Source organism: Sturnira hondurensis, unplaced genomic scaffold, assembly GCF_014824575.4.
Source record: "Sturnira hondurensis isolate 20B ecotype Veracruz unplaced genomic scaffold, ASM1482457v3 Scaffold0022215, whole genome shotgun sequence".
NCBI lineage: Eukaryota > Metazoa > Chordata > Mammalia > Chiroptera > Phyllostomidae > Sturnira > Sturnira hondurensis.
Genome location: NW_028094846.1, coordinates 13687535 through 13712175, shown reverse-complemented (window position 1 = coordinate 13712175; position 24641 = coordinate 13687535). Strand labels below are relative to the sequence as shown.

General features: G+C 39.1%; 1 protein-coding gene across 2 annotated transcripts in view; it reads right to left on the bottom strand.

Annotated features, from left to right (window-relative positions):
• Nucleotides 1-24641, bottom strand: part of HMCN1 (hemicentin 1) — a 411512-nt gene that overhangs the window by 73021 nt on the left and 313850 nt on the right. For both annotated transcript variants that reach the window (XM_037034954.1, XM_037034953.1), the window contains exons 56-69: nucleotides 21413-21600; nucleotides 20195-20291; nucleotides 16390-16551; nucleotides 15097-15210; nucleotides 14784-14986; nucleotides 14415-14496; nucleotides 14174-14305; nucleotides 13209-13358; nucleotides 11183-11342; nucleotides 8750-8874; nucleotides 8378-8561; nucleotides 7666-7763; nucleotides 6487-6765; nucleotides 79-275 (exon numbers count right to left, since the gene is read on the bottom strand). In XM_037034954.1, the coding sequence (XP_036890849.1) occupies nucleotides 79-275; nucleotides 6487-6765; nucleotides 7666-7763; nucleotides 8378-8561; nucleotides 8750-8874; nucleotides 11183-11342; nucleotides 13209-13358; nucleotides 14174-14305; nucleotides 14415-14496; nucleotides 14784-14986; nucleotides 15097-15210; nucleotides 16390-16551; nucleotides 20195-20291; nucleotides 21413-21600 (2171 nt within the window). The remainder of the gene's footprint in view (nucleotides 1-78; nucleotides 276-6486; nucleotides 6766-7665; nucleotides 7764-8377; nucleotides 8562-8749; nucleotides 8875-11182; nucleotides 11343-13208; nucleotides 13359-14173; nucleotides 14306-14414; nucleotides 14497-14783; nucleotides 14987-15096; nucleotides 15211-16389; nucleotides 16552-20194; nucleotides 20292-21412; nucleotides 21601-24641) is intronic.

The following is a 24641-nucleotide window of genomic DNA, read 5'->3' as shown; positions in this document are numbered from 1 at the left end:
TTTTCCCAACATTTCTCCTACATCAGCAAGGGAGAAGGTGAACGTAGGAGAAAATGACTGTATGAACTTTGAACCTACCTGGCTACTCGCTATTCGAAGAACCTCTCCTCCTCCAAGAGTTTGCACCTGGCCTGTCTGGGGAAGGGGCCGTCCGTCTTTCATCCAGGTGATTTTAGGGGCTGGGGTTCCAGAAGCCACGCAGGTAAGTTCAAGTGGGTTATTAACTATCACTGATATCTCCGTGGATTCTTCCGATCCATTGATATGAGGTGGTTCTATGAAAAGAAAGTTAAAAACAACCATATTCACTTGCTGTTTGATGGAAGGAACTGCTGATTAAAAAAACTTTAAAAGAAAGTTCGACTCAAATATATGATAAAAATTGATTACAACAAGGATGCCAAAATAATTACTACATATTACTATTTTGGAAATGGCCATATTTTAAAAGGGCTGGATCCTGGCTTTAATCTTCATAGATCACTCAGCAAATGGCAAGTCATTATAAGGTGGCTACATTCAGTACTTTGGGTTCCAGAGCAGCCTGACCTAACTATGAAGAGGGAAAGTAACAAAAACGGAACCTATCTTGTACCATTTTTCAGAGAGAGGTACTCAAACACAGTAGGGCGCCTCTTCTGTACCTTCTATATCTTTTCAGTATCTATTGTTCGTACAAAAGCAACAGGCAAATGCCATGGAATTTTGCTATCATTTCTCCCATGCAGAACTTTAAGAGGATGCAATGACTAAGCCAAAGAAAAAAATAGTTACATTTGGAGATTATTTCTGCATAAACACATATGTTATGTCTGGGTAGAAATACTTCCCTTTTTTATTTATCCTTCTAAATTATACTCAAGGGGATGGTACAGAATCTAGACACTTGAAAAGAACAACAAGTTTTCTTAGTTCAACTAGTCCTAAATTGACAAATACTTTTGAAACAGATTTCCCTTACAATGATCACTCAAGTTTCTTATGAACATTTCCAGCTTACTGTTTTGTAAGGCAGCCAAAATAGCTGTTGGGTAGGTCCAAATATTAGCTATTTATTTATTTACTTATCTATTTTTTTTATCAGGCTCACAGCACAAGATCTGGAATCAAACAGCCTGAGTTTGAATCCTGGCTTCACAAATTATTAGATTAATGGATTTGGACAAATCTCAAAACAAGGATAGTACTATTAATTAACTACCATATTTTGTTGCGTATAATGCACATTCAATTTTGGCCCAAACTTTCAGGAAAAAATCTTTTGCTTTAATTTTTTTAATTCAATTATTTATTTATTTATATTTAGGCATTTGTTTTTTGTATTATAAAGAAATTTTAGCATTTATTTTTAAACATATTATGGCAATGAAAATTTTATGTAACAAACAATTACAATACACAAGAACATGTACAAGGTATTTCAGGTACTACACACGTACAATGCGTATCCTTATTTTTCCCTCAAAATTTTGTGCAATAAAACGCACATTATACACAGCAAAATATGGTAATAGGATTGTTTTGAGAATCCAGTGAGATAATCTATAAACAATGTACATTTCTTTTGTGTTACTGAACCTGCTTTATTTTAAATTAATTTTTAAAGAATTATTACTACTACAGTGGACACTACAATTGTGGGTATTAGTATTAAAACCTGCCTCCTAAAAATTTTTACCTCTGGTCCTCATTTTCCTTTCTGGAAAAAAGAGAATATATTATATCCATACTTGGTTTTAGATTATAATTAAGAAGTCAAACAAAATACATTCCTTAAGTGCATTTTAGATTGATTCAAGATTTCTTGTTTAAAAGATTTGTCTCCATGTCACTTACTGAATTAAATAAAAACTCCACATTACAGTTTCCAAGGGTTCCATAATAAGGCTTCAATCTATCTTTATAATGTCATCTACATTTAATTTAGTTATATATAATCTAGATTTTATTTTATTATTTATTTTTAAGATTTTATTCATTTATCTTTAGAGGGAAAGGGAAGGAGGGAAGGAGAGAAATATCAATGTATGGTTGCCTCTCGTGGGTCCCCTGCTGGGAACTAGCCTGCAACCCAGGCATGTGCCCTGACTGGGAATTGAACTGCGATCGTGTGGTTCGCAGGCCTGTGCTCAATCCACTGAGCTACACCAGCCAGGGCTCTAATCTAGATTTTAAATTAGACTACTTCTCTCTCAACCAGTCCAGGCTTTTCTTGTCCTGGGACTTTACTAATGCTATTCCTTCCAGTGGAAGATTCTCTAACAGTCCATCTCCTAACTGAGCATATTCAGGTACTACCAAGGTCACATTCATGTCACTAAGCTCACCTGTAAAAACTGTAAGTCCTTTCTTGATTCTAGCAACAAAATTTCTATCTTTTTTAATTTCCATAGCATGTGGTTGGTATCACTCGAAAGCATGCATCTGATTCTCCTTTTGACTATGGTCAGTTCTTTATTTCTCTCCTTTTCGGTCCTTTATTATGTGTCAGTCACTATGGATAAAGGCCCAGGCAAGACCTTTGTTCCCAAAAGGTTATAGACACCAGATTTAAAACAATAACGGTAACAGCAGCAGCAACAGAAACAGCATGTTCCCGGCTGGCTCCATCCCCAGCCATCAGATCCCACGCATGTCAGGTGATTGTGAGCTACTGCACCCTGTGTCTTGTCTCCACGTCTTGTGTGTTGGGCGTGTAGGACTCGTCCACGCTCTGCTGACTCCAGAACTTAGTTTCACCAGTGGGATGCTTGAAAACCACTTCACACTCGACACCTATTCAGCCTGTTACCTTATTCCTCAAACCTCGTCCTTTCCCAGCGTTCCCTGCAGTTATGTGATAGATACACTGATCGTTCAGTTACGTGAGCCAGAAACTCGGAGTCATCCTTGATCTCTTCTTCTTCACTCCACTGTGTTCCAATCCACAGCTAAGTCCTGGCCCTTCCATCTTCTTTTCCTGTCACTCCCATCACTAATCTGAGCAAAAAAAAACCCCCATGTACTTGAATTCGTATCTCCTCCTTCCTGGCTGCAGGTGCCTACCCCAATATTATTTGTTTGTTTCTTTTGTATTCATAGATCCTGATTTTGTCGGGGCTGTTCATCTCCTAAAAACTGCATTCCCTAGCCTCTTTAGTAGAGAGCTGATGGACTGGCATGAGAAGATTCTGACCTATATGTGGAAGTGGTTTCATGGGACTTGTAAGAAACGCCCTTCTAATTTTTCCTGCTCTACTGTTGCGTCTATTGTTTCTAGGGGTGAGCAGACAACGCGTGATCGCAGAACAACTATGAAGCAAAGGCCAAGAGGACTGTAAATATCCGCAATGGTAACCAACGCAACGGCTGCCTACCTCTAGCCAGCTCGTTCGGTAAGAGAAACAACAGGTTTTTGTGTGAGCTGCCATGTTTTCAGAAGTTCTGTTATTCCTGACACAATTCCTAACAGCACCCTAGTCTTCCAGAATCTTCTGTTGCCTTGCTCTAACTAGCTCTCCGCTGTGCAGTAACAGTGGTCTTTTTAAACTGCAACTGTACTCACGACGTGCCATTTAGTAGAACTTATCATGGCTTTCCATTGTTCTAGAATAAAACCCAAACATTTTAATGTGCTCGACAAAGCCCTTCATAGCCTGGGCCCTGTTGAAACCCCTCAGCTTTATTTCACAGGTTTGCTCCCTTGCTTCCAGTTCTCTCGACAAATTGGACTTTCCAGAACCACGAATATATTGTGACACCTCCTACCATGGGGACAGAGTTACGTGGAGAACAGCAGTTCTCCAAATTAGGACGTTTACTTTCACATTAAAAGTATAATGCAGATCCAAGCATAGAGTTTTTCAGGTTTTAATGTAAGTAGCTTTCAACAGACGCTGAAATGCAGATACTTCTCATTTTTCTGCTGCACCAGTTTTTAAATCTGTTTTTTAAAAAATATTATCCTTATAAACCCTTCCACTGGGAAGACTGTTCTTTGTACACTACTCTAACAATATAAGTGCCCATCAGTGAATGAATGGATCAAAAACTATGGTACATTTACACCACGGAATTCTACACAGTAGAAAGAAAGAAGGAGCTCCTACCCTTTGCAACAGCATGGATCTGGAGAGCATTATGCTAAGTGAAATAAGCCAAGCGATAAAAGACAAATACCATATGATCTCACCTTTAACAGGAAGCTGATCAACGAAACGAACAAGCAAGCAAAGGATAGCCAAAGGCATTGAAATTGAGAAGAAGCTGACAGTGACCAGAATGGAGAGCGGAGGGGATAATGGGGGAAAAGGGTGAAGGGTTTACAGGAACAATTATAAAGGACATATGGACAATAACAAGGGGGGTTGGAAATGGGGGAGGGCTGGGGGGCTGGGGAGTGGGGGGGGAAGCAGAAAACTACTTGAACAACAATAAAAAAGATGCATTATATCTCTCAAAAAATAAAATAAAGTAAAGTAAAAAAACAACAATATAAGCATTATTTTTCTCCTTCATTTTCTACATTCAGAAAAGCACTGTGATTCTGTTTCTGAATTTGTGAATTCCTGGCGACATGGTTTCTTTCTCTTGTCCCCCACTGCCCCATCTCGGCCAGGCCCCTGCATTTTCGGACCTGTATGAGTACAAGAAGACTCTTCCATTCATTCTTCACTCCGTTACCATAGAGAATTTGGGGGAAATGAAATTGACTTGTAACATGTTACCACTTTTGTAAGGAGGTCCAAATTCTCTAAAATGTCCCCAAAGCTCCTCCCAGTTTGTGTATTTCCAGTCTTGTCTCCTCCTTTTCCCCTCACTTCAGTGAGTGAAGATGGACAACTCAGACTCTGTCCGTTTCCAGGGAAAGATGTACCTCGCTCACCTCTTGCCTCATCCACCTCTACCCCTTACCCTTTAAGGCTCGAATTTACCCTTGAGCAGCTCTTCTCTGAACCTTAGCATCCCACAGAATCTTTTAGCCATATAATCCGCACCTCACCCAACAGGACTTCAGGGTTCAATACCTGTTCCCCCAGATGGAGGAATTTGAGGGTAGAGACTATATTTTCTTATTCAATGATGCATTCAAGGAATAGTCACATAGTAGTTGCTCAGTAATTATCTGTCACGTGACAACTAAAACATGCATGGCTTGTCATATATAGTCAATATTAATATTTAGTATGTAAAAAATTAAGGTATGAGATCACATTTATGTTGCCTCCTGTTATTTTGAGTATTCTGTGAACCCATCTACCTAAATTTGGTGCTCCACCCTTTCTCACAGACACACACACTTTCTTCTATCTTGGGTCTCTCAGTATCGAGGAGCCCTGCTTCCACACCACCCTGCATTTTCGGACACTCTACACCACAGCATCTCTCCTTGTTTGTTTAGATATTGGTTTGTCTCCCTCTACAGTGAAAAAACTCCCCTTCATCCAGCTGATGAGTATCTAGTTACATTCAACTCAGTGAAACGGATAAACAGATTTGTCGAATGCACTGTGAATACAGCAGTAAGTAAGATGGCTACTGCCCATCACAGAGGCTAACGAAGGATGAAGTCAACTTTTAAAGTTACACAAATAGCCCTGGCTGGTGTAGCTCAGTGGATTGAGTGCGGGCCTGTGAACCAAACAACCACAGTTTGATTCCCAGTCAGGGCACATGCCTGGGTTGCAGGGCAGTTTTCAGCAGGGGACGCATGAGAGGCCACCATACATTGATATTTCTCTCCCTCTCTCCTTCCCTTCCCCTCTAAAGATAAATAAATAAAATCTTTTTAAAAAGTTACACAAATAATTCAATTATAATAGGTACTATGAGAAAGATTACAGGGCATCCTGAAAATGCATGCTAACCTCTTTGGCTAGACCCTTGCCAAAATTCCTCCTGTTGGGCCATGTAGGGTGTATTTTGCTTTATATAAGGAGTCTAAGATTTTGACCTACGATGATATTGAAAAAAAAGTATTGATTTTTAAAATAGTTCATTTCATTCATCTTCATTTTTCTTCCTAAGTCAAAATTTCTGATTTCGAGGAAAAGATGTATTTCTTTATCCTGTTTGTTGGCATGTAGAACATCAGAATGTACATCTTAAATATTTATTTTGATACATATAAGAGTAAATGGAACTAGATTATTCAAAATGATGATTACAACTATAATCTATACATCAGATCATTTAAAGGCTGTTTGGAATAACATCCAACAGTACAAATATTATACTTTTTCATTAAATTGCTGTTGTCAGATGTGTTTTTAGTCCTTGAAGCAATAATTTACAAGTAGCTCTCATCTTTTTAGACAGATACAAAACACAGTAATTTAAATTTACCCTGCTTCAGATAAGAATAATCCCAGGTGAGTTACCACACAGAAATATGAGGTACAACAAATTTTTGACAAACTCTGCCCCATAGCAAATGATTATAAGGATTATACATATTTACTAAGTCTTTATTGTCACTCCCTTCCCAATGACTGAATGTTTACACACCTAGGACCTTCAGGATAAAGTGTTTGCTGACTTCTCCAGCTTCATTTGAGGCAATGCAGGTGTACCTTCCTGAATCTTCAGTCTCTGCCTGGATGAGCTGAAGCACCACTCCTTGTGTGCTTATTGTCAGGTGGGCGTCAGGCTCCAGAGGCTGGCCATCCCGCAGCCACGACATCCTGGGAGCTGGCGTTCCATCTGCGAGGCACGACATGGAGGCCGAGCTGCCCTTGACTACTGTGATTTCCTCTGTTCCCATGGCATTGTCCAGATTTGGTGGAACTATACAGAAAACAAGGCAGGCATTGTTTATATATCTATTTTAATTCAAGATCAATTTAGATAAGAAATGGAAGGGTTTTTTGGTTACTGTATAGTGTTGCTATGATCTGTAAAATTGTAGAATTTAAAGTAGCATATAATGAATTAATTACTTTACTACAGAAACATGTGTTAGGCTAATTATTAATCTTACAAAGTATTAGCAATGAAACCTCAGGACTGTTTCTTGCAGAGCATGCAGTGTTCCAGTTTGCTTAAATTTTGGCCATTTTTAAATTTCCTAGGTTTGTATCTTTAATTTGTTCAAAGGCATATTGTAATTCCAGAAGTATACTTTGAATTACTGTGTGCATAATGAAAAGATATTATATTCTAGAGATAGTGTTATACAATCCAACACAAGTCATTTGTAGGCTATAGTAAATGGTTACTTGACTATTCTGAGGCATTCTTGGGGATTGAGAAATCTGGACCAGAAAACCTTAATATTTCAGAAACAAAATGTTGCAAGTTCTCCATCTACACATACACACACAGACATATACATGCACACATCAATTTACAGTTGCAGTACTCCAAATGGGCGACTAATAATATTGGAAAACAGTCTCAACTTTAGATTTATACAAAGAGACTGGTCTTATATCTAGATTGAAATGCCATTACTTTGAAAAATATAGATTTGATTTAATGCATGATTCCAGGTTAGAAGAGCATTCTAACAAATTGACAGTATGCTCCGCTAAATAAATATGAACCCCTTGGGAAAAAATGTGTTCTTCCCAAGTTAGCAAGATCGTATCCGACCAATCTCTTCTGATTCGGCAATATCTGGATACAAGCCCGCTGCTTAACACTAGACACGTGGTGAGGAACGCCAGGGTTTCTTCGGCCACATACCCAAAACTTGAAGGTTATAATGTTTATTGTCCACCCCAGCTCTGTTGGAAGCCACACAGGTGTACACAGCAACATCGGACAGCTGAGCTCTCACGATCCTGGAAAACAATTTGACCCCACGTTTCACAATTTGATCCCGTTCGATATACACAGATAAAATACTTACTATGTGAACACGGATTACAGAAAATGATCTATGCTGGGAAATTTTAGGTGTGAGGATTATAACCATCCATCATTAAATACAGATTCCTCAAACGCAATTTATTCTGTAAAGTTGATTAGACACTGACAATAAGCCACTAAAAATGCAACGTGATTTAGGGAAATAGTTTTTCAAATATACACTAATGGAGAGTGACATTAATATGAATATTACATGACTGTGGTTGGCATCTTCCTATTATTCTGCTACACAAATTTTAACTAAAATAATAGTGCTTCGAAATACATGTGCTCTTGGAACTAGGTCTCTTTATAAAAAACCTATTTTATATAATTTACTAAAAAGTGAGCATTTACATAAGAATAAAAAGCCATTGCAATTTTATGTTAGCCTCCCCCTCCTAAAAAAGATACTGAAAAAGAGAAACACAAACAATAATAAAAACTTAGGAAAATATTTCTTAAACAGGATTTAGACAAGTTAAAGCCTACAACCACAGTGCCCTTCTGTCTAGCAAAGGACACATCACAAACTACGGAGGCCGACCTGACGACCTGCCCTCCAGACAGCAGCCGGATGTGGGAGGAGAGAGGCAAAGGAAGTCCGTTCTTTAGCCAGTTTATCTGGGGCGGGGGCTTCCCTGCGGCTCTGCATTCAATGTTTACTGAAGTGTCCGCCAAAGCCGTCAGTCTCTCTGTTTCTTCCTTCTTACCCCTGATTGCAGGTGGAACTACATCGTGCGGAAAACGAGAGAGAGAAGGGGTGGGGTGCGTGTTACTAGTGCAAATCATAGCTCTGTATCCCCAATGGAAACCACAACACCACCATATTTTAAAACTAACTGCCGCTGGACCTTCATTTTTTCCTGAAGGATTCCTGAGGCAGCAGAGTGAAAAGAGAGTGAAGTTTCATAGTTACCATAAACATTTAAGTTAAAAATTCGGTCCTCTTCTCCCGCAGGGTTGGTAGCGACACACGTGTACTTCCCCACGTCGGATGGGACAGCTCCGTAAATGACTAACGTGCTGCCGTTCTCTGTCACCCTGCAGAGGGGTCGTGAAAGGGGCACCGAGAAGATTTATGTCCAGCTAAAATCTGAGTCACTCCAGATTACTGAGTTCTTTAAAACAAACCCATAAAATGCATTTCTCTTGGATATAGTGGCTCCAATATTTTTCACTAGCTATGCGAAAGCCTGTGAAGTCAGATCTGGTCAAACAGATGGAGATTTCAGGCAACCAACTGCAATTCTACAGTCAGCCTCTCCCATAACCACCGTCTCCTTATGAGCAAAAAGGAAACCAATCAGTTTAGGAACTTCTCTATCCAAATCATAGGCGAAGCATGCTTCTTTCCTCTCATTCTCAGAGTTGGAATATTTTATTCTCATTATGCCAATATAAGGCTTGAATGAAAGACAACTCATACAAAATTCTGGTATTAAGATTGAAAAATGTTGCAATGAAAAATTAGAAAAACTATATATACAGATGAGGCTATAAAACAACTGAGTCATACTCTTAATGAGAAGGAAAGGAATAATTTATTTAAACTGTGGCACCAACTCAGGATTGTGTATGGATGTTTTGCAAAAATTTTTCTGCAAGTTGCTAAAGCTTTTCCTTTGAACTATGCAATGGTAAATAATAACTATATAGTTTGAGTATCAAAGATAGCTAAGTTTATTATATTACTGACTCCCTTCCCAGACCATTAATTATCAAACAGAAATGCCTGTGTTTTATAAAGAGATTAGACTGCTATCTTTGGTTACTCCTACAATAATGATTTTATTAGTTTCTCCCAGTGCCAAGAGTAAATAGTCCATTTATAACATATCACGTCATTAAATATGATTATTGATGATGACAACATTATTTTCTGGGTCCGTTATATTTTTTTTCTTTTTCAAAGTGATTGACTATGGGCAAGAGGCATAGGCTGATGGAGGGAGACAAAAGGGAAAAACTGGGACAACTATAATAGAAAAAAACAATAACAAATATATAACAAAGATAAAAATAAATAAAACACAGTTATTTAAAAATATGAATTTTAAAATTCCATGAGTAACGATATGAATGAATAAAAAAGCAAGTTGCTATGAACAAGAAAATTAGTAATTGCACTTTGGAAAAATTATTGTTTGATCGATGAATTGTTCTACGTATAAACCTATACATATTGTGGAGCAGTAAATAAATGATCAATGGAGTGGATATGAGAATAAGTATATTTAGGATCTTCATGTAAAAGCACTGATAGATTGTAAATTCTTAGGTACAAATATTATCTTATATAAGATCTTTAGGTTCCGCCAAGTGTCTGATACTTGGATTGGAATATGGTTGATATCAGCTGATTTAATTAAAAATAATTAAATATTTGTTATCTATTCTGAAATGTCCACACCAGAGGAATGAAACTTAAAATATATCTCTAAAATACCACGCAATTTATCCAGTCTTGTAAAGGGGACAGATATCTAAATTTTAATATAAAATAACTTTGAAGAAAAAAAAACATTTATCTTTCTTTAAATTATGTATATTTTATTCATTAACTAGAAAATATACTCCAAATTATTACACTTAAAATATTGGTTTAAAATGATAAAGATTGCAATGCATTTAATTAGTGCCCACTGATGCATATATAGTTCTTCAAGTAATTATAGTTGCTCCGGTAGTTGTACATAATAGGGCTTTGCGATGAGGTGATCTAGTACTGTGCAGAATTCTGTTGTTCTGCCAAAGGCATTTGTTGTCGAAAGTAGCAGGATGCTCTCACTACGTTTATTATTCCATCTACATGTAGTTTGTGGCATACATAACAAGTACCAGCAGAAAATGGAATTTGGATAAATCACTGCATGGAATTAACTGAGTTATAATACTGCATCTTTTCTCAAAATGAGCCAAGAAGTACAGCATGTTTGGTGGTTTGGAGATCTCAGGACATGAAATCATATCTAAGATTATTAGTGAATCTTTTGTAGGATAAAACCGGTGTGATGTTGTCAGGGAAGAGCTAATTACTCTACAACATGGGCTTGGGTATAAGTGTTCTGAGAGGAATGAAACCAACAAGAGGTAACTAACATGTGTATGAATGAATGTCTGAGATTTCATAACTCAGTTGATGGATAAAGAATACACACGCACACACTTCTGAGTGATTCTCCAAGGAGAATTTCTGTGTCCAACACTCCAAAATTTTATATATTTTTCTCTGACTATAACTAGCCAAGTTCCAAGGCAACTGGATTTGGTGTTATTCATGTGAAGTGTGAAGCATAAAGCAGTGTACAAGACTTTAAAATGAATGATGCAAAGATCTTCTTAAACATACCGGATTCTTTCTGATTCACTGCTAGGGGTGGGGCTTCCGTCTCTAAGCCACTGAATAACTGGGGTGGGAATGCCATTTGCATTGCAGACCAGCTCAATGTTTTCCCCTAGAAGGACACCAACTTCACTTGGAATTTCAGCACCAGCAACACTTGGAGGAACTTTGGAGAAATAAAAATGTCCATTAACAAGTCACAGTCATATAAATTCTAATGTGTACAACGGAATCACAGAACAACATGCCATTTTAATTTCATGTCCTTCCTAGATTGTGGTTCAAGATAAAACTACTATCCTCATAAAGTATTTTAAATGAAGAATAGCTAAAGCAATTGCTTCAATGTTGCTGGTATCTTTGTAATTTGATATAATTATTTAGTCGTAGGGACTGGTCACAAGTCTACCTCATGGACATACTTCCCGGATAAATAGAATCACTCTTAGATTAAATTCTCAACAGACAGTTTAGAAGTAGTATAATTCAGGAGAATCTGCTTTGTAAATTCTTGGCATAAGGTCTGAGAAAAGTGTCTACTTGGGTTAGATCTTCCTCCATAATGCAATTTAAATGTTATTTAACCTGAACGATACATAGGCTTATTGGAGATCCAAGAGTGTCTGTTCTGTTTTTCTAGCCATGTTTGGTTTTCACTTTCATGGTTCCACTGAGAAACAATGTGTAACAAAAATATTGACAATAGTATTGAACAAAAACACATTTGAATTCCTCTTCTGGCAATTATAGTGGTCTGCTGGAACAGCTTGCAGCAGTTCCCAAAAGCCAATGTTGCACGTCCTCCCTACTCCATGTTCAGTGACATCACGCTGGTAGCTTGAACCAACTCACGGGGGTGGGGGTGTTTGCCCCATGGATGCTGGCAAACCATTGGCTACGAATCAGTGACCGTTTATCTGGAGAGTCAATTGTCCAACAATTACCAGCACACCACTGCATGCTCCCTCCAAATCTCATTTTAGTCACTCAGAAGATGATAATAATCATACTGAATTTATAGAATTAAGGGCACTAAAGAAGTCAAATCAATGACAATATTAATAAGAAGTATCCTTTAATGAGTGCCTATGAGAAGCACTGTGCTAGGCCCTATATGCATATATTATTTCTAGTCTTAGGACACGGTAATACACATAAAGAGTCTGGTAAAATGTTCGGTCATACTACATATACCCTTGATTAACAACTCTTCCTATTAATGAACATAAAGAAACATGCAATTTCTAACAGTGAATCCCTGAGTAGCTGTTTTTCTGGTTTGTTTCTGAAATCTCAAAGTAATCCAGGAAATCACTGATGCCCACACATTTATTTTACTTCTCTGATTTCATTTTTTGTTATTAGCTTTAGTAGAGCACATGACAGATTGATACTAATGTACATTTATAATTTATGAAAGAGTATTTTGAAAATAACTATTAATATTGGAGAAAGTAAGCATTTTGACTTAGTTTCAAGTTAGACTTCCATTTCAATGAACTACTGAGACAAAAGTACTAATTAGAGGTTTACTGAAAATCAAAAGGATATAAGTGCCCTTTGTAGGGCTCAATACTGCGATGGAACATATAAGATTAAATAAATATTTGTTGGATGAATGAACACTTTTTAGTCTCACTCCAAAATAGCAAAAGATCCATGATTGTTTGAAGTTTACCCAAGCCCATAACTGTAGTTAGAACATAATGCAGTCTCTTCATGAATTAGATATTACTTATATATTTATATATGAATAGGCCTATATGCTTCACATGAAAAGAAATTATGCCAGTTTTAAATAAAACATAATTTAGTAAGAATTTTGCTAAACATGAAAAATAAATATTATTAAATTTGTACTATTTTTCCACATTTATGCTGATTTCCATGAAAATATAATCAGAGAATTGATAATATTTTTCATTGATGTAAAGACATCTTGAATCAATTTCAAATGGTCTCTTTAACTGTAGACTTATTTTCATGGACTAGCTGAAAGGATAACTGAAGATGTTGAAGATAAATCATATACCTTGAATTGAAAGAATGTAAGTTTTCTGTGCTTTTCCTTCCATATTTGATGCAATGCATGTATAGTTGCCACTATCTGAACGCTGAGACCGGGCAATTTGGAGTCTGCTCCCTCCAGATAAAATATGAACTTCAAGTGAGTCAGAATTTTCTAGGGGTAGACACAAAGCAAAACAAAACATAAAAAAGCTTTTAAAATCTCTATGATTCAACATAAAAATGTCTTGCTTCTTGTGATAGAATTCTTAATAGGAGGGGTACTAGAAATAGGATAAAAGAGTAAATGAGATTAAGAAATACAAATGGCCAGTTATAAAGATAGTCACAGAGATGTACAATGCAGCCTAGGACATATAGTTGGTAATCTTGTAATAACTGCATGATGTCAGATGGGTACCAGGCTTGTTAGGGTGATCATTTTGCGAGGTATACAAAGGTCTAATCACTATATCGTACACCTGAAACTAATATAGTATTGTGTCAACTGTGATCGAAAAATAAATTTTAAAAAGCCCTTCCTTTGTGTTTTTATTTTAAATGAGAGCCTTTTTGAAAAAAGGCTAAGAGAAAGATCTCATTACAAAGTAAATAATTTTTAAAAAAACTTTATCTATTTTTAGAGAGAGGGAAAAGGAGACAGAGGAAGAGAGGGAACCATCATTGTGTAGTTGCCTCTTGCGTGCCCCCTATAGGGGATCTGGCCCAGAACCCAGGCGTGTACCCTAACTGGGAATCGAACCAGCGACCCTTTGGTTCACAGGCTGGCACTCAATCCATTGAGGCACACCAGGCAGGGCCAAAAAATAAATAATTTTATAAGTCTATTTTTTAAGTTTATATTTCAGGACAGTAGGCTTTATGAACTAAAAAAACCAGCTATGAGCACAGTATGAAAATATGCTAGTTTATAAACCTAGTGCATTCCAAGCCAGAGAAAACCACAAAAATAACGCAGAGCTATATTACCTATGGGCTTGTGGTTCTTCAGCCATACTATGGAGGGAGGTGGGATTCCAGTGGCATCGCATGTTAAGGTCACAGGATTGCTGATTGTCTCAACAACTGCTTCTGTTTCTGGTCCTTCGATACTGGGTGGCACTGTAAAGAGACAGAAGAAAGTCATGTGTCCTCGTTAAGCTCACTCAGGACACTGTCTTTCATTGGCATATCTGGGGGAAAAAGAGTTGTATTAGAGGCAAATGCTCACCATATACATTGAGGTGGAAATTTTTATCATCCCGTCCTGCTACATTTATAGCTCTACATACATACTGGCCTGTGTCAGACACCTAAAAGAAAAAGATACTATTGTATGTGCTCCATTAAGTTACAGATGACCAATCACACTGTTCCAGTGTAGATGAAATCATCAGTCATCTTTCCGCTCAAACGCCCCAGTTCTAATTGCTTCCTGCCATCCTGCTTTTTTTTTTATGTAACTAAGGTCAATGGCATTGACGATGTTATCATAATAGACATCAATTTTCACTGCAGTAACCGGAATAGGCACTTGCCATTTCCCTCTTCCATAATCCCACCGAAAGTCATGACGAGGAAACAGGGATAAAAGATGCACCTCGGCTTTCTTGACATGCAGCATCTGTCCATCAGCCAAAACCGCCACGTGAGTAGACTCGGTTATCATCCGCCCGTTCTTGTACCAGGTGACAATTGGCGGGGGCACAGCATTGGACTCACACTCCAAAGACACTGAGGCTCCCTCTCTTACGTTAACTACAGACAGAGATTCGCTGCCGTGATCTTTAATGCTTGGGGGCACTGAGGGAAAGAACAAGAACAGGAGGGGTTTTTCTTCACTAAGGTGTGCAGGCAGAAAAAAATTAATACCAGTGTAAAAATGAAAGAATTTTCTGAGAGTGAAAACAAACCATAAACAGTCAGGGAGACCTTTTTCTTGCTTTCACCAGCCTGGTTGATAGCTATGCAAGTGTACTGACCACCATCCGATTCCTTGGCCCGAATGATCTGGAGAGTTCGACCACCTGTGGGCGAATATGGTGGAAATTGAAGTGTGGTACACAGGTGGTTCTCATAACTCATATCTTTATCAGTAAGATAAATGAGAGTATGCTCCGTTACAGTAAAATCTATTTAGAAGCAATTCATATTTAAGATGGAAGAATTGAATCACTTTTCTTTGATCCTTCCTTTATGATTGATTGTACTTCTTTATAAAAAATGAAATTCATAAATTTTTTTCTCTCCATGAAGCAAACATGGGTAGAACTGTTTGATACAGGTTCCAGTGAGCGAACAGTAATTGTACTATGGTCAAATATGTTAATAAGTATTTCCCACCATGTCTGTCTGCCTGTCCAGCTATTTATCTATCATCCAGACACTTTAGGATTGATGAAAAACAACCAGTGAATTTATCCAATGAAAGCACTATTTACTAGCCTATCACTCACATGGAATTACCAAGCAGTTCTGTTACTAAATTTCATCATTTCCTCAAGTGGACTTTGTTACCGTGGATTCCCACTAAAATCATAAAAGTATACCCAATTTTATCCTAATAGCCCCAAAGAGGTAAAGGGAGGCAATTAATGTGAACAAATAAATGGAGCAAAAGTTTGGAAGCTGAAATGCCATGTGTATTTATTTATTTATTTATTTATTTTTAAATATAATTTTTATTTAATTCTTGTTCACGTACAGGTTTCTGTCTTATATTCCCAGCCCTGCCTGCCCCCACCCCATGCTCCCCGCCTCCCTCCCCCTTTCCACCCCCCACCCTTAGTTATTGTCCATGTGTCCTTTATACTTGTTCATGTGAGTCCATCCCCTTTTCCCCTATGATTCTCTCCCCTCTCCCCTCTGGACCCTGTCAGCCTGTTCCATATTTGAGTGTCATTGGTCATATTTTGCTTGCTTGTTTGGTTTGTTTAGAATCCTGTTAACGGTGAGATCATATGATATTTGTCTTTCACCGCCTGGCTTATTTCACTCAGCATAATGCTTTCCAGTTCCATCCATGATGTTGCAAAGGGTAGGAGTTCCTGCTTCCTTTCTGCAGCATAGAATTCCATTGTGTAAATGTACCATAGTTTTGTGATCCAGTCATTGACCGATGGGCATCTAGGTTGCTTCCATGTGTATTTAAAATCAAGGAAAATGAGAAGGTTTTGCCCACCTTATAAGAGCAATGAGTCCCTTACCAGGCACAACGAGAGCGTTTGTGTTTAGCTTGACAGGCTGTTCATTCTTGAGCCAACTGAGAACAGGAGGTGGAAACCCAGAGACCTCACAGCTCAGGGAGATGAAGTTGTTCACCACGACAGTGAGGTTTTCGGGGTTCGGACCAATGACACTTGGAGGAACTGCAAGAGTAAATGTATTCAAGGTGAAACCTGATACTCTCAGTAATATATATTCCACTTCATGGTGATAAGCCCAACCACTACGCTCTGCCAAAGCACCGTGTTAATGACATTGTTAATTATCTAGCTGTCTTCCCTCTTAGAATTCCCTAGTGCCTTCCTCAAACCTAAGTCCCCAGACTTGTTTCCCCCAACTGAAAAAGAGCGCCAGCATGTTCAGAGGCATAATTACTCTGCATTTTATTGGAACATATAGATGGTAACTCCTAAGATGGGTTAGTCAAAGAAAGACCTAATAGTGCTTGTTATGAAGTTTGAATATTCTTTTTAAAAAGATTATATCCTTATTTAAAATTTTTATTTTCCTGCGCATAGCCTTTATAGAGTATAAATTTAATTTTAGAGGGTACCTATCAATATATTATACAGGTAAATTCAATAATGTGAATCAATGACTTTCGAGATGAGCAGGAAATTTAAGAGATAATCCCATGGTTTGTTCAAAACAAGCGGAAAATAAAGAATAAACAATACTATGGTGTGTTCAACCCTCCCCCCAAATCAAAAGCAAAAGTGGAGTAAAAAAAGAATAAGATTAATAATACATTGAGTTCTCATATAACCCTGCAAGCTAGACGCAGTTCTTATCCTCATGCTACAGATGAGGGAGCTACAGAGAGAGTAGCATCTTGTCCGAGATTTCACAACTAGTTACTGGTTTGGAAGCTACGCAGCCTGGCTCTGGAACTGTAGAGAACCCCTATTCTTAGCCAGTTCTGTACTGCTTAGTAATTACAAGTGTGAGGAGTATCAATAAGTAGCGTAGGGTGACAGTAGGGAATGAACCTAGCTTGGGGTTCTCATAACTCATATCTTTATCAGTAAGATAAATGAGAGTATGCTCCGTTACAGTAAAATCTATTTAGAAGCAATTCATATTTAAGATGGAAGAATTGAATGGAAGGAGAAGGAAGTGACATTTAAGGAGAAATGTGAAATATAACCAGCAATAAACCAAGTGGAAGGCAGGAAATGGGTGTGTCTTCCAGAAAGAAGGCACAACATACAGTCGTCCCTCTTATCCGCAGGGGGTACGTTCCGAGAGTCCCAGTGGATGCCTGAAATCCAGGATAGCACTGAACCCTATACATACACTATTTTTGAAACCTTTTCAGTTGAAGGAACCACTAAGGCTTCTCTTTGGCATATCTGAATTGCCAGTATCACTCTTGCGCTTTGTGGGCATGAGTGAGGAAACTCGGAGTTACCTGAACACAAGCACTGAAAATGTGGCAGTTGGTCTAATAACTGAGACAGCTACTAAGTGAGTGGGTAGCATCCACGGTGTGGCTACACTGGACAAAGGGACGATGGGCATCCTGGGCAGGACAGAGCAGGATGATGGCATGAGACTGGCACAAGGTTCCATCAAGCTGCTCACTCAGAATGGAGTGTAATTGAAAACACATGAACTCTTTATGTCTTGAATTTTCCATTTAATATTGTGGAGTAAAAACACAGGAGAGAACCCCCAGGCAGCACAGAGTTTCCAGTTCAAGCTGGTACCTATGAATTGGTAATGAATCGATGTTCCTGATTTTAAGAGTTCCTCCGGTTGGTGGAGGTGCAGGGCCGATGTGGAGTTTAGTGAGAGGTAATACAGAAAAGCACCGCGGTATAAAACCTCTGGAACCAGATTGCCTGAGCTAGAATCCAGGCCGTGCATTTGCAAGCTAACTACACGTGTTACTTCAGCTCACTGAGCCTCCGCTTTCCCGTCTTCGAAAGAGGTATAAACCGGTACCGACCTGCTGGGGTTATTGAGCTAATTCAGTGAAATAATACACACAAAAGACTTGGCCGGGCACCTGGAAGGTATCAAGCAGCCAATACGTTGTGCTGAGCTTTTACAGCGCACGGGCACTGAGAGAAACGGGCTGTGAGCAATGATTCAGATGCTGTTCCATGGAAGTTACACTGGGTGTGGACAGAGCAAAGACACAGGGTTGAAACCTGCAAAAGGCTGTCCTTTGGCAGGTTAGGGACCAAAGGAAGCAAGCATCGTAGGAGTAGGAGGTAACAAATGGTGTGGTTGGAAGTGGAAATCATTTAAATTATTCTTCCCCCCAAGGAATTTTCCAGTACTTAAGTATGGATTCGTGACTGGTGAGAGTGGAAATACCCTCCTGAACTCCTGTCCTGAATGGTAAAAACATTAGAGGCTGCTGCCTCTGAAGTCCCACAGTTCTCCTCCGCCCTCAGGTGTTTCTGCTGCTGTGCACTAAGAGGAGGCGACGGATGTAAACAAAATAGAGGAAAAGAACAACAAATGTTTATTTGGCAACTACCATAACTATCACACCGTTCTAAGTTTAGGGAGACTGACACCCCTAAGAACGGACCCTTGGCCTACAGACCTCCTAATCAAGTCATGGGTTAGAGGTGAGGGTGTGGACATACAAAGATAACACAAGGCAACCTAAGTAACTGCTTTAATTGGGGTAATGAGTATTCATAAGACGCTTTGGTCACATAGAGGAGGAAAAATGAATTCTGCCATGGCGCATCGGAAGAAATAATGAACTTTTTTATTTTTTAGCATTTATTCTATCGGTCTTTACAGATTAAAATGTGTGATTTCACAATGGTTGTTTGTCTAATTCATTCATTCTTCCCGGGAATTCATAACACATGTGTTTCTGTTTGATCAGACTTATTCTTTAGAAGAAACTTGAAAATACTTATGAAGCACCTACCGTGTGCCACTCACTGTGCTAAATTCAAAGATGAAAGCGTTTCACATATTTAGAAAAAGCGTTTCACATACAAACGCCGGACACTGCTGGACATTAACATTCCCTCTATATCCCAGAAAATAGGACCTATGAGTATATACAATGCTATATCAAAGTCCTTTCGGGGGAGAAATTTGTCAGGAAATTTCAAATTTCAGCTGTTTCCAAAATGAGCAAGAATTATATATATGTATCACACATGTAAAGAAAATTTTTTATGATGATTGTTCACCATTTCTAATTTAATTTCTGAAAGCAGCTGCATGTCACAAAAGCAAAACTATTCTTTTGGGGAACACGACTGCTTTTTTAGGGGAAACCATAGTATTTATGCAGCGACTAGCGAATACTGAAAACTTAAAGTGTGATGAATGAATTAGGTATGCTGGTGGTTTTTGGAATGATTTTACTCCTCAAAGAGACTTTTTCTTTTCCAGAGTATATTAGGTACTAAAAGTTGTAGCTCCACATGAATTCTATACTTGATGACAGAAACTGGTTTCAATCAGGACGAGCGAATACATTTTTACGAGTAAATGATCCACATTTAGTTCTAACTTCATAAAAATGTGTGATCTTTGGGATTTTGAGTTTTGATTTTTTTTTTTTTACTTTCAAATATGTGGGAATCACTACTTTCTCCTGAGGGACTGAAATAATGTAAAACCAGACCCCTTAGATTTGCACTTTGTACTTTATAAACCCTACTAGCTGCGTTGGGGAGAAAGGGAGGAGACGGTATGACTGCAGGTCCCACACATTGTTTCAGGTTTAAAAAAATACCAGAAAAACCTACATAATATAAAACAAGCATGCTATGACAGATGTTTTTGGAACTGAGCTCTTACCGTGAACATTGAGGTTAAAATACTTTTTGGCACTCCCAGCGGTGTTCTCGGCAACACACACATACCTGCCGATATCTGTTATTTGAGCATTTAGAATCTGAGGGAAAAACACAAAAATTCTAACTGAATTTTTTTATGAAGCCACTTATCCTAATTTTGAGAGTAAATAATACAGACCCTTTCTAGTTAATATGACATGAACATAAAAAAATCTAAAAAGAACAGCACTGATGCTGGCTTTTATTATCAGGCCAATGAAGTAACTGTTTATTTATAAAGATTTTTAATCGGGAAAGGCTGATCTATTTTATACATCCTTGTGTACCGACTACAAAAGTGCCCCAAATTATTCTCCCACTTGTCTCCTAGATCCCTGGCAATGTGACTTTGAAGCTCCTCCCGTCAAGAGGTAAAGACGTGGGATCCATGTCTGGCCTTGATGCACAGACGTGATGGAAGTGACCGCGTGCCATTCCTAACCAAGGTCTGAAAAGGCACTATTCCTTTTTTTCACTCCTTTGGCAAGCCATCACCACCATGTAAGACAGCCAGGACTGACCTGCCCCAGAGTGTGGGGTCATTTTAGCAACTGAGGCCCCGGATGTGCGCTAGAGCCCAGCCAGGATCAGCAGATCACTTGTCTTGCCCACAGCACGCAGGCAGCCCAGCTTGCCCGGCTGAGATCCCGAGCCAGCCAGAACACCTGTGAGCTAGACAAACGCGTATGGTTTTAGGACATTGTTTTGGAGTGGTTTGTTTTGCATAGCAATAGTTAGTTAAAGGAGCAGCCATAATTTATTTTGTTAAGCAGAAAGTTGTATCCATCTTTATATCCTTTGGCCCTAGATACAGAAACATTTAAGTATTTTGGTAGAGGTTGTATAATCCCCAAATAGAAATAGTCAGGATGTTTAGAAGAGTCTTTGAGAATTCAAAATTATTTGCAGGCAGTGAACCTGGCTCACTATTACTTTTTAAAAAAACTCCATGGGATATGCCCCATGTTAGAGACACTGATAGTTATGCTGAGGTTCTTAAGCCTACAGAACATCATGTATATGTTCAAGAAGTTATTTAATTGAATAAGTTGTAATCTAACAAAAGAATCAGCATTGTTTCTATATTTCTAAATAATATACATTATTTTTAAAAGTCATAAAGACAACTAGAAAATACGAGGTCACACAGCTATTTTAAAGTCATACTTTTCACTTTTACCTGCAGAATCCTGCCATTAGACAGAAGCTTATGACGCTCATCTTCCACAAGGGGCTGCCCGTCTCTCTGCCAGGAGTTCCGCGGGACGGGGCTGCCACTGGACGGACACTCCATCAGCACGCTCTTGCTCACCAGCGCGGTGACCTCCTCGGGGAGGTCGCTCTTCGCTGCCTTGATAACCGGCGGCACTATTAAGTGATGGCGACAAAGAGATAATAACAGGATATGTGGCCTTTTCTAAATTATTCCAGCTTTCTGATGATTTAAAAAACTGTGGGATAACAGAGGAGCACACTTAAAATAAAACCATGATCCTCCAGTAACAGTTTACACTAATAAATGAGGGGTGATGAAATGATGTAAATTTGGGCTTACTGTCTCTCCCTACAACCTACCCTGGACTAACCCCTCCCATAGTGTCGTTCCCATTTAGGTCACCCCTACTTCTTCCCCTGTGTATCTGGTCTCGCTTTCTTGCTCACCCCCTTCCATTGGGCCCTCCGGGTTTCAAACATCTGCATGAATCTATAAAGTCTATTTGGTCATCTAGACAAAACAGACCAATTACATCTTTAAAGTATATTTGAAACATACAGACCAGGTCTCATTTGCAAGACAGGTCTGGATCCTCAGTGTGTGTTTCCCTAGCCTCAGCCTCAGGGATATCAGCATCACCTGGGAATCCTGGTTAGGAATGCAAATTTGGGGGGGCCACCTCAGCTTCTGCATCAGCATCTTTAAGAGGGGCTGAGAAATTTGTGATTTAACAAACTCTCCTGGCAATCCTTATGTATGCTAAAGTCCGAGAAGTCACACTCTAAATTTTCCTACATATGTCTGTTCTCATTTAAAATAATACCGTAGCCCTGGCTGGTGTAGCTCAGTGGACTGAGCATGGGCTGTGAACCAAAGGGTCACCAGTTCGATTTCCAATCAGGGCACATGCCCAGTTTGCAGGCCAGATCCCCAGTGGGGAGCGTACAAGAGTGAACCAGACATTGATGTTTCTCTCCTTCCTTCTCCTTCCCTTCCCCTCTGTCTAAAAATAAAGAAATAAAATCTTTAAAAAATAATGCTGTAGAACCCAGGGTCATGTCTACTTGATGTTAGGCTAGTTAGTTATGCAAAATCACATTACCCGTAGAAGTTTTACAAACAAATACTAGGCAAACTAGGAAGGCCTGTGTTGGTGGCTTGTGAATGTAGACATTTATTTTCAGTGAGTAATCTTTTTGTCTGCTTTTGAAAGCTTGGTTATTTTATGTTTCACTGTCTTAAAATGTGCTACATATTTAGCTATCAGTAAAGATGGTATGTTTAATGTAGATGCAATCTTCTGGTATTTGGGCCTCCAAAAAAATACATGGAAATTTGTAAAAAAAATGATCAGTGCGGCCAGGCACATGGTAGAATTTCAGTGTTGTTTTAAATGCATACTTTCACATTCAAAGTTATGCAACTTAGTTATACCTTAGGTAACATGAAATATATAATGTGAACTGCAGATTAGTAAATACACTTGAATTTCAGATTAAATGCTGTTATCCCTAGCCCCACACCATGAAAAGTGATCACATGAAATCTTTAAACTATTCAAGATTCAATGTTTTCCTCAACTTTGGCCTGGAACTGATGAACCATTGGGAGGTACCAGAAGGTACAGTCTAAGTTCAAAGTCTGAGCTTCAGAGGTCTTCACCAGTGTTCCCTGCTCCCACCTGCCTCTCTAAGTCCTGGCGCACACCACTCAGAATTGCTCTCATTGGTGCCTGGGGGTAAGCACGAAATCATGAAACAACCCTAACTGAGACAGAATTTCAGGGTCTGTTCATTTTTCTTGCTTTGTCCTCTCCTCTCTAAATTCATCAACATGTTTCCCAACTTCCTCCTAATTAAGAACAACACGAATTGACCTCCACAGGGGATTACTCAATTCCTAAATCCCATCCCAAATTGATGGAATCCCAGTCCTTCCCAAACCACACTCTTCCTTCTGTATCAGATCTGATCCTGTCCTAAACTCGACTGATTCCAAACTTTGGTCAAATTAAGCCAGGGGGGTCTAGGATGTTCCTTCATGGTTCCTGATGTTAGCAATGATGTTAATGGTCTTTTCATCCCTTTTTTTCTCTCTTTTCTTGTCATTGTCTTGTAGATTTTAAATCTATGTCGATGACCCATCTCATCCTAATCAGCTCATCTCTACGCCACTTCAGCCAGCCCTGGACAGTTATATCTTGCACGATTCAACAATAACACCTCTTCCGCCTGCAGGTTGTGACAGCTCCCTGACGAAGAACGGATGTCTACTGCTTCCGCTGTGGCAGCCTCAGTGCCTAACACAGTGCCCGCCACATCGTGGGCGATCCATGGATATTCATCAAATAAACGAATTTCGAACCCATGCTTTTTCTCTTTTTGGGGCTGCTTTCACAGGCTGCTCTTTGCTTGTACTAAACACTGTAATCCTCCTGCTCCTCCTCCTTTACAGTCAGTCTACCCACCTCCCTCTAAGCTACTTGTTCTCTTGCCCTGCCCTGATCTCCGAGTGGGGCTCCAAGAGGGTCTGCCTCACTGCACACTCCATGCTCTCTCATGCTCCAGAACTTCCACGAAGTGCACTTGTTACCCTGAGCTCCCCACCACAGACTCTCACTCCTCATAGGCCCCATCATCTGTCTTTTCTACCTTTGCCCCCAGGTTACTGAGGGTCCCTGCAGAAATTTATGACTGCACCCACCAGCTCCCACTTCAATGCCTGACTGTCTGTCTCGTCCCCCGACCTGTGGTGGCATATTAACATTTTCCATTTTCCACAGGTGCAATACCACCCGCACCTCTGTGTCCCTGGTTCTTATGTTGAAGGGAAGGACTAAACCGATTTGAGATGCATCTGTACATTTTTCTTCTATTCCAATGAGTGTTGATTCATTACTAGGGAAGTCTTAGTCAAGACTAAGACTCTAACCTTCCAAAACTCTAACCTTCTTGGTTCCTTGATTGCATTGCTCACCTGTTCTATGACCTTGCTCCTTCAATCCCTGCTTTCTATCCACACATGCAAACTTGGAATTTCAGTTTGTCCCTTTCTGTTGGATCACTTTCTTTGGTCCATAAGCAATTTCAAATCTCTTTTAAACAAGTTTTTTCAAACAAGCTGTTTATCCTAAAGCTTTATTCCTTATCTCCCCTCCTTTTCTTTCTGATTACTCGGTTAATATTTACCCGTT